At 34.6% G+C, this 12,866-nt stretch overlaps 5 protein-coding genes across 11 annotated transcripts; 1 reads left to right on the top strand and 4 right to left on the bottom strand.

The window, feature by feature from the left end:
- Positions 1–123: 123 nt before the first annotated feature.
- RpS27A (ribosomal protein S27A) lies at positions 124–3,019 on the bottom strand. Of its 2 annotated transcripts, none has more exons than XM_011144413.3 (4): positions 2,911–3,019; positions 964–1,073; positions 395–612; positions 124–296 (listed from the first exon to the last, which is right to left on the bottom strand). In XM_011144413.3, the coding sequence occupies exons 2-4, from the start codon at positions 1,064–1,066 to the stop codon at positions 147–149; spliced, it is 471 nt and encodes a 156-aa protein (XP_011142715.1). In that variant the 5' UTR covers positions 1,067–1,073; positions 2,911–3,019; the 3' UTR covers positions 124–146. The 2 variants fall into 2 exon arrangements, with proteins under 2 accessions (XP_011142715.1, XP_011142713.1); XM_011144411.3 differs by having other exon boundaries at positions 964–1,083; positions 2,911–2,972.
- Positions 1,247–2,973, bottom strand: Ip259 (NSA2 ribosome biogenesis factor-like IP259). Of its 4 annotated transcripts, none has more exons than XM_019842292.2 (2): positions 2,911–2,973; positions 1,247–2,199 (listed from the first exon to the last, which is right to left on the bottom strand). In XM_019842292.2, exon 2 carries the CDS (start codon positions 2,152–2,154, stop codon positions 1,375–1,377), a length of 780 nt encoding a protein of 259 aa, XP_019697851.1. In that variant the 5' UTR covers positions 2,155–2,199; positions 2,911–2,973; the 3' UTR covers positions 1,247–1,374. The 4 variants fall into 4 exon arrangements, with proteins under 4 accessions (XP_019697851.1, XP_011142712.1, XP_011142711.1 ...); XM_011144410.3 differs by lacking the exon at positions 2,911–2,973 and adding an exon at positions 2,348–2,885; XM_011144409.3 differs by lacking the exon at positions 2,911–2,973 and adding an exon at positions 2,352–2,885.
- Positions 3,020–4,884: 1,865 nt separating the features above from the next.
- Positions 4,885–6,146, bottom strand: RpL30 (ribosomal protein L30). The gene is made up of 4 exons (XM_011144417.3): positions 5,978–6,146; positions 5,831–5,878; positions 5,449–5,594; positions 4,885–5,095 (listed from the first exon to the last, which is right to left on the bottom strand). The coding sequence occupies exons 2-4, from the start codon at positions 5,849–5,851 to the stop codon at positions 4,918–4,920; spliced, it is 345 nt and encodes a 114-aa protein (XP_011142719.1). The 5' UTR covers positions 5,852–5,878; positions 5,978–6,146; the 3' UTR covers positions 4,885–4,917.
- Positions 6,147–6,412: 266 nt separating this feature from the next.
- Positions 6,413–8,432, top strand: Mpi (mannose phosphate isomerase). Of its 2 annotated transcripts, none has more exons than XM_011144421.3 (6): positions 6,413–6,556; positions 6,694–7,030; positions 7,121–7,430; positions 7,524–7,691; positions 7,762–7,964; positions 8,036–8,432. In XM_011144421.3, the coding sequence occupies exons 2-6, from the start codon at positions 6,707–6,709 to the stop codon at positions 8,234–8,236; spliced, it is 1,206 nt and encodes a 401-aa protein (XP_011142723.1). In that variant the 5' UTR covers positions 6,413–6,556; positions 6,694–6,706; the 3' UTR covers positions 8,237–8,432. The 2 variants fall into 2 exon arrangements, with proteins under 2 accessions (XP_011142723.1, XP_019697871.1); XM_019842312.2 differs by having other exon boundaries at positions 6,414–6,556; positions 7,641–7,691.
- Positions 8,096–12,324, bottom strand: TfIIFbeta (transcription factor TFIIFbeta). 2 transcript variants are annotated; one of them, XM_025304965.1, is made up of 9 exons: positions 12,035–12,322; positions 11,803–11,943; positions 11,352–11,518; positions 11,097–11,248; positions 10,944–11,033; positions 10,755–10,879; positions 10,055–10,198; positions 9,868–9,978; positions 8,096–8,159 (listed from the first exon to the last, which is right to left on the bottom strand). In XM_025304965.1, exons 3-9 carry the CDS (start codon positions 11,498–11,500, stop codon positions 8,154–8,156), a joined length of 777 nt encoding a protein of 258 aa, XP_025160750.1. In that variant the 5' UTR covers positions 11,501–11,518; positions 11,803–11,943; positions 12,035–12,322; the 3' UTR covers positions 8,096–8,153. The 2 variants fall into 2 exon arrangements, with proteins under 2 accessions (XP_025160750.1, XP_019697833.1); XM_019842274.2 differs by lacking the exon at positions 8,096–8,159 and having other exon boundaries at positions 9,707–9,978; positions 12,035–12,324.
- Positions 12,325–12,866: the final 542 nt, after the last annotated feature.

Below are 12,866 nucleotides of genomic sequence, written 5' to 3'. Positions count from 1 at the left end.
ATAACATTAATAGAATTAAAATAACATAATACATATGGAGAAATGAGATTAGAGAGCTTGTGTCCGATGAAAATAATTAAAAGAGATGGGAATGGAAGGTGAAATGTATATACTGCATATATGTAAGAGTTCATTTCTGCCGGACTTTATTTGTCATCTGGCTTATTAAAAACAAGAGTGTATCCGCATTTGCCACAGTAATGGCGGTCTTCCATTGCTGCCATAAACACACCCGCACCACATTGTTCCATAGGACATTCACGGCGCAAACGATGGATTTTTCCATTTTCGTCCACCTGTAAAATACAGTTTACAATGTATTTAAATATTTTGCGACTCAATGGCGAAAAGCAAATCGAAAGTAAGTAGACAAAAAATAAAACAGACAGATTACCTTATAGTACTTCAGCACTGCTAATTTCACTTTCTTCTTTTTATGTTTAATTTTTTTGGGAGTCGAATAATTCTTCTTCTTGCGCTTTTTTGCACCACCTCGCAAGCGCAACACTAAATGTAAAGTAGACTCTTTTTGAATGTTATAGTCAGATAAAGTTCTCCCATCTTCCAGTTGTTTTCCAGCGAAGATCAGTCTTTGTTGATCTGGTGGAATTCCTGAAACAATAAGCGAAATGTTTAGAAAAAATAATTTTTATATGGTTCTAAGTGAAAAAAAAACTAAATAAACAAGAACTATTAAAAACTAAATCATTCTGTCTTAGTATATAAATTATATTACATATAAAAAAAAGTCACATACAATTTTCTTATAAGATCCTATTCTTATAAGATCCTAATGCACGGAATAATATATTCGTAAACGTGGTTTTTCTTTAAATGTAATTTGTGCATTAAGAACAACAATTTAATTTTCATATTGATTGTTTAGTGCTCTATTTATATAAAATAATTTACATTCAGATTAAACCGATATGTGAAAATACTATGGATAGTGAAAACCTTTACCTTCTTTATCTTGTATTTTTGCCTTTACATTTTCAATAGTATCTGATGCCTCAACTTCGAGGGTGATGGTCTTCCCCGTAAGAGTTTTCACGAAAATTTGCATGATGAACCTATAACAAACTGTATCATTCATCTGTCATGTAGTTAAACAAATTCAAAAACCTGATTTAAATCTAAAGCTGAAATGAACGACTGATATATGTTCATCTTATGTTTGTATGAACTTGTTTTTGCAAATTAATTACATTAAATTATGCTTAAACAAATTATATACTTAAATATAAATATGGGAAATGGTGGGTAATTCCATAATGAAAGATATTTCTTTGGATATTTTTATATTTAAGAAACTGTCAATACATGAATAATTTAGAATCTGAATTTTACAAATAATTGTACATTTGTAATGGTCTATACAAGCAAAACTGCATTAATACATCCATCATTTTCGGGATTATTGGTAACTTGTGCATATTTGCCCCATACAACTTTGCCTGTTTGTGTTACAAGACCCAGTTCCGAGATATTTACTTCAATAATAGTACCCTTGGTAATGACACCCAAACTTGTGTACATAGGCGAGCTAGGGTTTTTCTTGACATTAATGATCGGTAGTGAGAATGTTGCTTTCAATTCTGGATGAGTGACATGTGCGGTTTTGAATCTCAATGCCATTGGTCTGATGAATCTTTCAAATTTAGGTGGTTTCCTCGTGAAATTTTCTCCGACAAATGTCACCTTGGTCACCATTCTCTTCCAAGACTTTCGCTTCGATTTGCCGCTTCTTAGTACTTTAAAAACTTCTGATTCCGACTGCGCTCTGACTTTAGGTATTGGAACATCCCATTTGCCAACCTTTTCCTTGCGCTTTTGCTTGATCATGTTTGACAGTACTTTAGCACGTTCTGTCACATCGCGATCCAACAAATACCAAGGTAAGGCTCCTTCTGGTAGTTTGTCAGATTTTTGTTTGATCTTCTTTTCTTCATGAGCTTTGATCTTCCTCTTCATTTGGATCTTCTCGTTACGTCGTTCTTTGTTGAACATCTTAGCCTTGAGACCGCGCAAACTACGGGCTTGCTCCGCTCGTTTATGAGGTGCGCGAGCCTCCCTTTTCCTCTTTCTTTCTTCATAATCCAAGCGGCGACCGTAGAGTTTACGGTGCCTCTCAATATACTCGTTCTGTGGCATGATTCTTTATGTAGATGATTCTTCTTCTCGTATGGGATTAGTACCCTTTGAAAGAAAAATCGTTGTTTGAATAATTCGGCGAATCTGAGCGATTCTGCATAACTTTTATGCAACAGGGAAATGCTCGATGAAATTGATTTATAGGTAACAAATAGGTTAGAAGATGAAGATTTCAAACGTATGCTGTACCTACTTACGTATTTTGTCCGGTTATTTGTGATATATATCATATATGATTTGCTTTATGAGTCATCTAATGTACGACAAAATGAAAGTCGTATAATTATTTTCCATGTGCGCTATACATGTATATATCACGTCTATAATTTGATAGCTACAGACCGAAGATTCTAAGTGAACGGAGAAAATGGAAGCAGTACTGTCGATCTCTTCGCTATGACTAACACCGCGAAGGAAGACTAACCTCGCGAATATTTATGCGATTATATCGTTTGCGATAGATTGTGATCAAGTGCAGTCGTTATGATGCGTCTAGTAAACTGCAATAAACGTACTGCAGCGAGGCGTACGCTTCCTTCGATAGCACTTGCTTGCTTCGATTGCACTTCGTCGCAATTTGCCACGTGCAAAGCACACAATAACAATTCTCTCCACATTACAAATATAAAGAGGATAAAATATGATATGTATCCGAGAAGCTCGATACTTATGACAATAAATTGCTGAGATAAACGCAATCGTGCAAAATTTTGCTCCTATTTTCTACAAATTAAAAGAAATTCTGCCTCAACTTACCTTTGCTCACGCTTCACATCCAACAAATGGACGCATAAACTTACAAATCAGAAGAATGTGAAATAGTCGGCATAAAATGATCGGCGAAAGGAGAGATTTGCGCATGCGCAGTAGTCCGTAGTGAAATATGTAATCCAATGGCCGCGTTCAGTAGAACAAAGGTTGCGTTCAGAAAACAACGCGCTCACTGAGCGCTCAGTAACTATTGGTCCTTACTGTTAGATCCTTACATTCAGACCGATAACGTTGACGAATTAAGCTAAGACTCCATGCATGCGGTGAGCTCCGGCAAACGGCTGCGGTGACCAATCAGGAGACAGACGCATGCCGGAGCTTGCCGCAACCGGACTTGCGCCTCCCTCCTGATTGGTCATCGCAGCATTTGCCGCAGCTCACCGCATGCATGGAGTCTTAGCTTTATTCAACCGTTGTGTTTTCTGAACGCAGCCAAAGTGATTAGAGAGCGCTTAGTGATTATTGTCTGTAATTGGAGCATTCTTTTAGATTCTTCATAAACCCAGAAGTATTTACCAATCAGGAGCGAGATTCAGTGGAAAATCTAGTAATGTTGTCAAACTATTGAGTCTGCTGAATGCAGCCATTGGCTGCGTTCAGCAGACCAAAGTGATCAGTGAGAGCTTAGTGATTCTCGCTCCTGATTGGTAAATACTTCTGGGGCTATGAAGAATCTAAAAGAATGCTCCAATCACAGACAATAATCACTAAGCGTTCACTGATCATTTTGTTCTACTGAACGCGGCCAGTCTTCCGTCCATAGCAATTTGGCCTTGCAGTCGATGTCGATGGTTCGTTTGAAGTTACCCATGGTCTTTTACGCTTAGGATTCTCAAAATATATCTACTTTTCATCGCCAGTCACAATTTGATGGAGAAATGACTTTCTTTTGTACCTGGCGAGCGGCATTTCGCAAGTTTTTCGGTTTTCCTGCTGTCTTTCATTCAGTTCATGTGGAACCCATTTTCCCATCTTCTGGATCTTTCCCATGACTTTCAAACGTATGGAGACGGCTTCTCGTGTCACATTTAATTGATCCGCAAGTTGTTGCGTTTGAGCGTCATCCTCATCCAATAATGCTTGCAATTCACTGTCTTCAAACTTTTTCGGTGGTCTTCCACGTTCTTCGTTTCTCACGTCAAAATCGCCACGTTTGAATTTTTTAAACCACTCAAAGCACTGTAATTTACCAAGAGCATGCTCACCGTAAGCTTCGACAAGCATTCGATGCGATTCTACAGCAATTTTCTTCAAATGGTAACAGAAAATCAATGCTGTCCGCAAATCGTAGCTTCCAGGCACAAAATTCGACATGTTCAACACTATTACAAACTATGCTGTTGTATGAAACTTGTATTATTGTGAGTTGAAAATCTTTGTCAGATGTCAACAAATGGGAATGGCCAATGACGCGGTTTGACGGTAACTACATTGACAGCTAGAGCCATCTATGGGCAAATTCCGGTTTCATATTTACAGATCTGGTACTATATAGGCCCATATTCGGAACACGCTTGTAACTATGTTAGCGCGCTATTAACCAATGAAAAGCCACGCAATATGCCTTCTGATTAGTTAACAGCGCACTAACATAGTTATAAGCATGTTCTGAATATGGGTCAATGTCTATGGCTAGAGAATACTGCGGTAGCCATTCAGCACATTGCTTGCCCGGAATTAGTATTTACAAAACATGCGGCATGTGGGACGTTGATTGGTTAGTGATATTCCCTGACAAACTTCCATCGCACAGCAAGCGTTGTCACGTTCTATGTGTAACCAGCTATTGATGACGCCATTATTGATATTAGAACTATAATTATTAGATTTTTATATTTTAAGATTGACAATAAAAATGACGTATACAAACTACTTTCTTAAGTGTATCAGATGCAACCTCTTATTATAGAACCTTACATATATCATGTATAAAATTTCAAACATAACAAACAAGCCTAATTTTCAAATTATTTATTAAATTAAAAACACATATTATGCTTGATCACCGGTTGGCATCGATTTTATAATGTCAGAATTGCCAGGATCTGTGATCGAAAGAGTACAAACTCTGAAATACTTTCCACAAGCTGTCCCTAATTCAATATTATTTCCTGTGTAATGATGCACACCAGTTTTCGCCAACATGGCATAGTATTCGATCTCCGATTTCCTGTTAAATTTAAACAAAATATATTTGAAAGATGAATAAAATTACAACTTTGGTGCCCTGTGCACTTACAAGCAGGGGCAGGAGACTACTCCGTAGAACTCCTCCTTAATTAATAATGCGCAAATCAATACAGTTATCTTAATTCCATTAGCTTTAATTAATATAACTTTAATCAAAATAATTTATTCCAAAATTATTATTTCAACAACTTTTATTATGTATAATTTGCTATAGAAAATCTTGATTTTAAATTCTTTACTTAATGACCAATAACATTTTTAATTAATTGACTTAGGAGACAAATATCCATATCAATTTGCCGCTATAAAAGGAGTACTACTTCTCAGTCTCACCTCAATGGTGGCGTGTTATTTGCAATGATGACCAATTTTGCTTTGCCCTGGCGAAGAGACTTCAGAGTTTGCTTGTAACCAAGGACATATTTACCAGATTTCATAACTAATGCTAATCTGGTGTTGATGCTCTCCTGAGCCTTTTTCTGCATAAACAGGAGAATATTTTATTGGATACATATAAATTAATATTAGCACACACATAAAATAAAGACCATTATAAAACCAACTAAATAGACAACAAAAAGAATTTATATAAGCTTAAATTTCCATTGTAATTTAATTTAGCACAGTCTAAAATAAAATAATATTCAAAAATATAATTTTATATTAAATTAAGCTATGTAAGTATACATATAAACGTGCACGTGGTAATAGCTACCTGTTTTTTCTGAGCCACCATTTTTGCAATTGGCAATTCTTCTGTTGACTGTAATAACAATTGTAATAATTATGTTAATTGTTCAAATAATTATATATATATATAAAACGATATAAATGCTACCAAGTTTGACACTGAATAACATACCTTACGGAAAGACGAGTGTTAAATGAGGAAGAAGAAATAAGATGGTAGCGTGCGTAGAAGAGAAGACATTTATGCATAAATTATAGATGATGTAGAAAGGAATCCATCAGAAATTATGGCTTCTGTGTACAAGTGTGGCCGGTTGCACATAGATGCGGCACATTCACCGACGGAAGTTAGTTAGGGAATACTGCGGTAGCCATTCAGCATCTTTCTTACCCGGAAATAGTATTTACGAAATATGCGACATGTGAGACGTTGATTGGTTACTGTGATATTCTCTAACCAATTTCTGCCGCGCGGCAAGCGTTGTCGCGTCCTGTGCAATCGGCCTAAGGCGCGAGGCAGATGTCATCTTGTGGGCGGTTGCGGCCGGGCCCCTCGGGATCCCTTTGCCAACACAAAAATTTACCCAGGGCTGACAATCTTTAATGTTACCTTGTTAGTGGTGGGATAATTTGTATCATATCATTTATATCATTGAAATGATAAGATAAGCCATGAAGTAAAATAATCTTTGATTTTAAAGACATAAATAGGATGATAACTGAATATTTCTATTAATTGTTGCGAAAGCAGGTTAGTTCATTTTGAATAAATTGTTTGTTCCTTTTATGTAATTTTATACAAACATATTGTTATATAAAATATGAAAGGTAACCATATTTTTAAACACACACACATACTTTAAAGATTTGCTTTATCTTTTATTGCAGATAATTTAGTAAAATGGAACTTGAATGTGCAATTCAAACATATGATTGGGGAAAACATGGTAGTAACAGTATTGTAGCAGATTTGATGAGGACAGCTAATGCTGATTTTGTGTTGGATGAGCATAAACCATATGCAGAATTATGGATGGGTATTCACAAGAACGGTCCATCATATCTCAAAGATATGAAAATACCTTTGCAGAAATATATCCAAGAGAACATAAATGTGCTAGGTAGTAATATAGAGACACAAAATTTTGGTGGTACTGACTTATCTTTCCTTTTCAAAGTCTTGTCTATAAATAAAGCTTTGTCTATTCAAGTACATCCAGATAAGGTAATAAGATTTTTCTTTTCTTTTTTAGAGAATATAAGTAGATCTTTATTATCAAGAATATAATACCTTGTAGATAATATTGACTTTTAGGAGAAAGCAGAAGTTTTACACAACCTGTTTCCGAATGTTTATAAAGATCCAAACCATAAACCAGAACTTGCAATAGCTTTGACTCCTTTCAAAGCACTCTGTGGATTCCGTCCAATCAATGATATAAAAAAATATATGGAAGAATTACCAGAATTATCTGCTGCAGTAGGAGAAGACAATGCTTGCTTGCTGTTAAAAGCAAGTGATTCCTTGATCACTGATGCTTTGAAAAAGTGTTTTTTTACTCTTATGAGTCGTGATTCAGTGATACTCCATATTACACAATTGTTAGAAAGATTGGAGAAAAGAGGTACAAATCTCTACATATAGAATATTTAATAAGTATTTTCATCTGTGCAAGTATTATATTGTGAAAAATATAGTGACATGCAATTGTTCTTAGATGATGCTTACAAAAAACTAATGAATTTTGATTTACTGCAACACTTACACACTGACTTTCCTGGTGATGTGGGCTGTTTTGCAGTGTATTTATTAAATTATATTACTTTGCAACCAGGTGAAGCCATATATATTCCACCAAATGTAATTCATGCATATCTCTCTGGTGGTAAGCTTTTGTTTTTAAGCTTGACATTTGGTGACTTGTATAATGTGTAAATGACTAATAATTTCCACAGATTGCATAGAATGCATGGTATGTTCAGATAATGTTATAAGAGCTGGCTTGACACCGAAACAGAGAGATCTGCCGAATTTAATGCAAAGCATGACATTTGACTGTGTGTTATCTTCTATTCAAAAGTTATTACCATCTCGGGAAGATATATATACTGAAATCTTCCGTCCACCAGTGTCAGAATTTGCGGTCGCCAAAATCATTGTAAGTTCCTGTGTGTTTGATATTAATTATAATTGTACTTCTTGATTTGATACTTATCTCGAATATTTCAGATACCACCTGAACAATCGTTTTACAAATTAATACCAAGGACTTCAGCCAGCATTTTGATAATAATAGATGGCAAAGCGAATATATCTTCCAAAACCTACTGTCGCGGCTCCGTTTTATTTATTCCTGCCAATGAAGAAATAAAAATTGAAGTCATATGCTCTCATCAAATGTTAATGTTTCAAGCATTTGCAAACATTTGACTGCAAAAGTCAATTAGCAGATCTCCATAATAATTGGCAAAATACAAAATATGACTAATATTTTAACTACTTTTATATATTTTGAGTAGTTTTTGGTCTGTAAATATTGGGGACTTGAATAAGTTCTCGCTGTTTCCCGGCAGATGGTGTTATCTTAGCCTTTTTGCATCAGGCAATACTACAGCCAACTTCATCGTGAAGCTTCACTATTAGGCTCGAAGTGACAGTATATGTTATTCCGTAGAAGCGTAAACAACATATTTTTTCATAGCGTTAAACATGTCTAATTTCGTGCCAAAAAGAGTATTTGCGGGGAATTTACTGCATTACTTTAAAAAAAAAATCTGTAGCTGAAGCACATAGAATTCTTGTGGAGACTTACAGCGACCATGCTCAGTCGGAAACAACATGCAGAGATTAGTTTAGACGCTTTAAAAATAATAATTTTTATGTTGAAGATAAAGAACGCTCTAATGCACCGAAAAAGTTTGAAGATGAAGAATTGGAAGCATTACTCGATGAAGACCCATGTCAGACGCAAAATGAACTTGCAGAATCATTAGGAGTTTGATCACACAACAGTTGCCAAACGTTTAAAAGCATGAGGAATGATTCAAAAGCAAGGAAATTGGGTGCCGTACGAATTGAAGTCGAGAGACGTAGAACGGTGTTTTTCACATGTGAATAGCTGCTTCAACGGCAGAAAAGGAAAGATTTTTTGCATCGTATCGTGACGCGATGAAAAGTGGATATACTACGATAACTCGAAGCGTAGAAAATCGTGGGGTAAGCCCGGCCATCAATATTGACAGCAAAGTCGAATATCCATGGTTCCAAGCTCATGCTCTATATTTGGTGAGATCAGCTAGGTGTAGTATATTATGAGCTCCTCAAACCCAACGAAACCATCACAGGAGATCGCTATCGACTACAATTGATGCGTTTGAGCCGAGCATTGAAGGAAAAACGGCCACAATACGAGGAGAGACACGACAAAATAATTTTGCAGCATGACAACGCTCGGCCACATGTTGCAAAACCGGTCAAAACCTACTTGGAAACGCTCAAATGGGAAGTCCTACCCCATCCGTCGTATTCATCGGACATTGCTCCTTCAGATTACCACTTGGTCCGATCGATGACTCATGGCCTGGCTGAGCAGCACTTCCATTCTTATGAAGATGCCAAAAAATGGGTCGATTCGTGGATAATCTCAAAAGATTAGTCGTTCTTTCGACATGTTATTCGTATGCTGCCAGAAAGATGGGAGCAAATAGTGGCTAGCGATGGACAATACTTTCAATGACATGTTCTTTACTAATTTTTTTAAATAAAGCATTCATTTTCACGAAAAAACACCGAAAACTTATTCAAATCCCTAATAGATATCAGTTTGTTGACTGTGATAAATATATATGGTTTTTTTTCAAAGCATGAATATGTATATTCATAAATTATATATTTAAGAGCTTTTACATAGCGATTTTATTGACTAATGTTATTCCAAATTTTATCAAATTAGGTATGTATAAATCAAGTATGTATAATATATATATGTAATAAACATAAAAATTGGATAACAGTCAATCATCTTCAGAATCATCATCTTTTTTTGATGTACTTTCTGTAACCTTTTCATCTTCCTTATAGTGCCGATATTCTGGTTTTAATTCCCACATATTTCTATGGGGATTTTTTAAATTATAGTTACAAACTTCATTTAGTATTTCCTTCAGATAAACCTGAAATTTATGTAAACAAATATATAATTATCAAAAAGATATATTCAGACATTACATATATATATAATATACTTACAATAGGTTGCCTAGTGATTTTCACAAGATCCTTTATATTATAATATTGGTGTCTTTCAAATGCTGCAAAAAGCATTCCTAATACAGCCTCTTTGTCATCTCTCATCTTCTTTCCTTCTGCTTTCTTCTTCTCAGCATATTCGATCTATGAAATATTATTATATATATAATAAAGTACGAGAGCAGTCTGAAAAGTTCTCAGCCTAATAATGAAAGAATTTTTTCTGCCGTGAAATGTTTTTTTTTGCAATATAATCTCCTGAAACTTCAATACATTTATTCCAACGTTTTTCCAACGTAATTCAATACCATCATTAAGTGTGATTCCGAAAGATTCTTTTCACTTTGGTGTATAGTGGTGGATCCAAGTTTCATTAACAGTTATGAAATGACGCTTGAAATCTATTTTATTTTGCTTAAAATGATCCAAACATGTTTGAGAAATATGCATTCGAATGCATTTTTGGTCAATTGTTAGCAAATGCAGCATCCATCTTGCACAAAGCTTTTTCAACTGGTGCTACTATTCGAATGACTTGACAGATCGAATAAAATTTTACATGGGTTTATATCAGGGATGCCACTTTTCAATACAATTATAGTTTGACAGTTTCTAATGCCATGTATGTGTCAAGTTGAAAACTTCTCAGACTGTCTATGTATTTAAACTTATCTAAAAAAAGTCAGGAAATAAAGCTTACATTGTGTTTATGGTCAGATACTGGCTTAAAGTTCTGTACTACTCTGTCTAATTGCTGAACTTGTCTTTGTGGCACAGAAGCTCTTTTAATGCTTTCCAACTTTAGTTTCATATAACAATTATCAGCTAAAAGAAAAGTTTGATAATAGAAAATATCTAGAATGAAAAAAATATTTAGTTGATATAATACCATATGGCCTGCATTCCAATTTTTGTACAATTCTTCCTTCCATGAAGATCTTTTCTGTTTCTGGAACGATCGCATCTGAACTTGTGGATGCTAAAAAATTAACAGATATTGATAAGGATTTAACATGAAACACAGAAATTTATCTAAACTTACGAGTAACATGAGAAAAAACTCCTAATATTTGTGTAGTAACAGTAGTAACATCTAGCCTGTGTTGCTTTGGTATTTCCTCTTCTCCAGATTCTTTCAGGGCCAAGACAGCTTCTGACAATCTGAGAGATACTTCAGCTTTCTGTCCAGGATTTCTGGAAATAAGGAAAAAGAATTAAAATGAATGTAATAAATTATACCGATAGAATAAAGCAATTATTTTCATTTTTATATATTCTGTACTAAATATAAACTTACTTTGTTATTTTTAATTTGCCAACTTCTATATTACCAGGTGCTTTTTCCCATTTATTAGCTATATATTTAGGAACTTTGACAAGCCATACGCCACGGCCAGCATTACTCAAATCTAATTCTTTTTCCATATGTGTAACGTTGGTGGACATTGTGGTTATTTTCTTCAACTGAATGATAAAAAATATTTATTTTTATTGAAAAAACACTACAGCTGCAAAACTACTAACTTATATATTACAGAAACAGCTATAGTTTATTTAAATCACTGAAAGTTCTTCTCTTATAAATAGTTATTATTTAATAAAAATTTTACAGCTGTAAATTCGACTTTATAATACTTTATATATTTTTAAACACTATCAAATTAACAGCATGACAAAGTTACGAATACACAAATTGCATTCTGATATTCATTGCCAGCACTGAAAATCCATAGCATAGTAACACAAACCAGAGAGAAACTTGAGAGTGGCCAACACGTCGTTTTCGGCGACACCGACTTTCCGCACTGGGAAAGGACGCCATCTGGCCCCGCACTTTTCGAATTTTATATTCTTTCGAATTGTGCCGTATTGTGCCGCAATCCGCAACTCTGTAATTCAAAGCGTACTCAAGAAAATTAAAGAAAACTAAATTTTTGGTAGTCCCGTACTTTTCGAATTTTAAGTTTTTTTTTATTGTACCGTATTGTGCTACGATTGTGCCGCAATCCGCAACTCTGTAACTCAAAGCGGGCTTAAGAAAATTATGAAATACTAAATTTTTGGTAGCCCCGCACTTTTCGAATTTTTCTTTATTGTACCGTATTGTACTACGTTTGTGCCGTATTGTGCCGCAATCTGCAACTCTATAACTCAAAACATACTCAAGAAAATTAAGGAAAACTAAATTTTTGGCAGCCCCGCACTCTTGTCCAAATGAACTCAATTTTTGTCTGTGAATTCCTATATACCTGTGCTGCGTTATATCATTTAAAGAAACTGGATATCTCCTTTCGTTCAGTAGAAAAAAAATATTAAAGTTAAAATACAAATTAACAAATAACTTTTTCTACAATGCATTTATCGCAAGTCTGCAAGTTGTACTGAATTGTGCTAATCGAGTACAATAAGAAACTACTTAGAGATGTATCGAAAACCACTCAGATTGCAAAAAAAATTTCTAAAAATTGGTGATGTCAAGAAATTTACGAAATTTCGAAAGTTGTGCCGGATTATACTAGTCAAACCCAACAACTTTTTCTAATTGCAAAATATCCTCAGATAGCTGGTTTTTGCAGTACGAGCATTCAAAGAAAGTAATTTTTAGGTATAATTTTAGGAATAATTTTCATATCACTATACTTTTGAACCATGGTAGATATTCGAATTCTACGAGTTGTGCTGAATTATGTTAGCCGAGTACAAGTGACAAAAAAAAAAAATTAGGAGAAATTAAATCTTTTTCTCGATTATATATCATCTTAAGAAGTAGAAATCTATAAAATATTCAAATAATACAGAGCCAATAAAATAA

The sequence above is a fragment of the Harpegnathos saltator genome, unplaced genomic scaffold (genome assembly GCF_003227715.2).
Source record: "Harpegnathos saltator strain DR-91 unplaced genomic scaffold, Hsal_v8.6 scaffold659, whole genome shotgun sequence".
Taxonomy (NCBI): Eukaryota; Metazoa; Arthropoda; class Insecta; order Hymenoptera; family Formicidae; genus Harpegnathos; species Harpegnathos saltator.
The sequence above is the reverse complement of the archived record's forward strand: the minus strand, read 5'-3'. Positions and strand labels throughout refer to the sequence as shown.

Excerpts from the sequence above, each read along its gene's own strand:
- RpS27A (XM_011144413.3), bottom strand. The coding sequence starts at position 1,066 with ATGCAAATTTTCGTGAAAACTCTTACGGGGAAGACCATCACCCTCGAA. Across the intron at positions 613-963 it reads AAAAATACAAGATAAAGAAG|GAATTCCACCAGATCAACAA; the intron begins GTAAAGGTTTTC and ends TTATTGTTTCAG. Across the intron at positions 297-394 it reads CAGTGCTGAAGTACTATAAG|GTGGACGAAAATGGAAAAAT; the intron begins GTAATCTGTCTG and ends TGTATTTTACAG.
- RpL30 (XM_011144417.3), bottom strand. The coding sequence starts at position 5,851 with ATGGTGGCTCAGAAAAAACAG. Across the intron at positions 5,595-5,830 it reads TGGTGGCTCAGAAAAAACAG|AAAAAGGCTCAGGAGAGCAT; the intron begins GTAGCTATTACC and ends CTGTTTATGCAG. Across the intron at positions 5,096-5,448 it reads AATAACACGCCACCATTGAG|GAAATCGGAGATCGAATACT; the intron begins GTGAGACTGAGA and ends TAAATTTAACAG.
- Mpi (XM_011144421.3), top strand. The coding sequence starts at position 6,707 with ATGGAACTTGAATGTGCAATTCAAACATATGATTGGGGAAAACATGGT. Across the intron at positions 7,031-7,120 it reads TTCAAGTACATCCAGATAAG|GAGAAAGCAGAAGTTTTACA; the intron begins GTAATAAGATTT and ends ATTGACTTTTAG. Across the intron at positions 7,965-8,035 it reads TTGCGGTCGCCAAAATCATT|ATACCACCTGAACAATCGTT; the intron begins GTAAGTTCCTGT and ends CGAATATTTCAG.
- Ip259 (XM_019842292.2), bottom strand. The coding sequence starts at position 2,154 with ATGCCACAGAACGAGTATATTGAGAGGCACCGTAAACTCTACGGTCGC.
- TfIIFbeta (XM_019842274.2), bottom strand. The coding sequence starts at position 11,500 with ATGTCCACCAACGTTACACATATGGAAAAAGAATTAGATTTGAGTAAT. Across the intron at positions 11,034-11,096 it reads AGTTTTTTCTCATGTTACTC|CATCCACAAGTTCAGATGCG; the intron begins GTAAGTTTAGAT and ends TTAATTTTTTAG. Across the intron at positions 9,979-10,054 it reads AAATCACTAGGCAACCTATT|GTTTATCTGAAGGAAATACT; the intron begins GTAAGTATATTA and ends CATAAATTTCAG.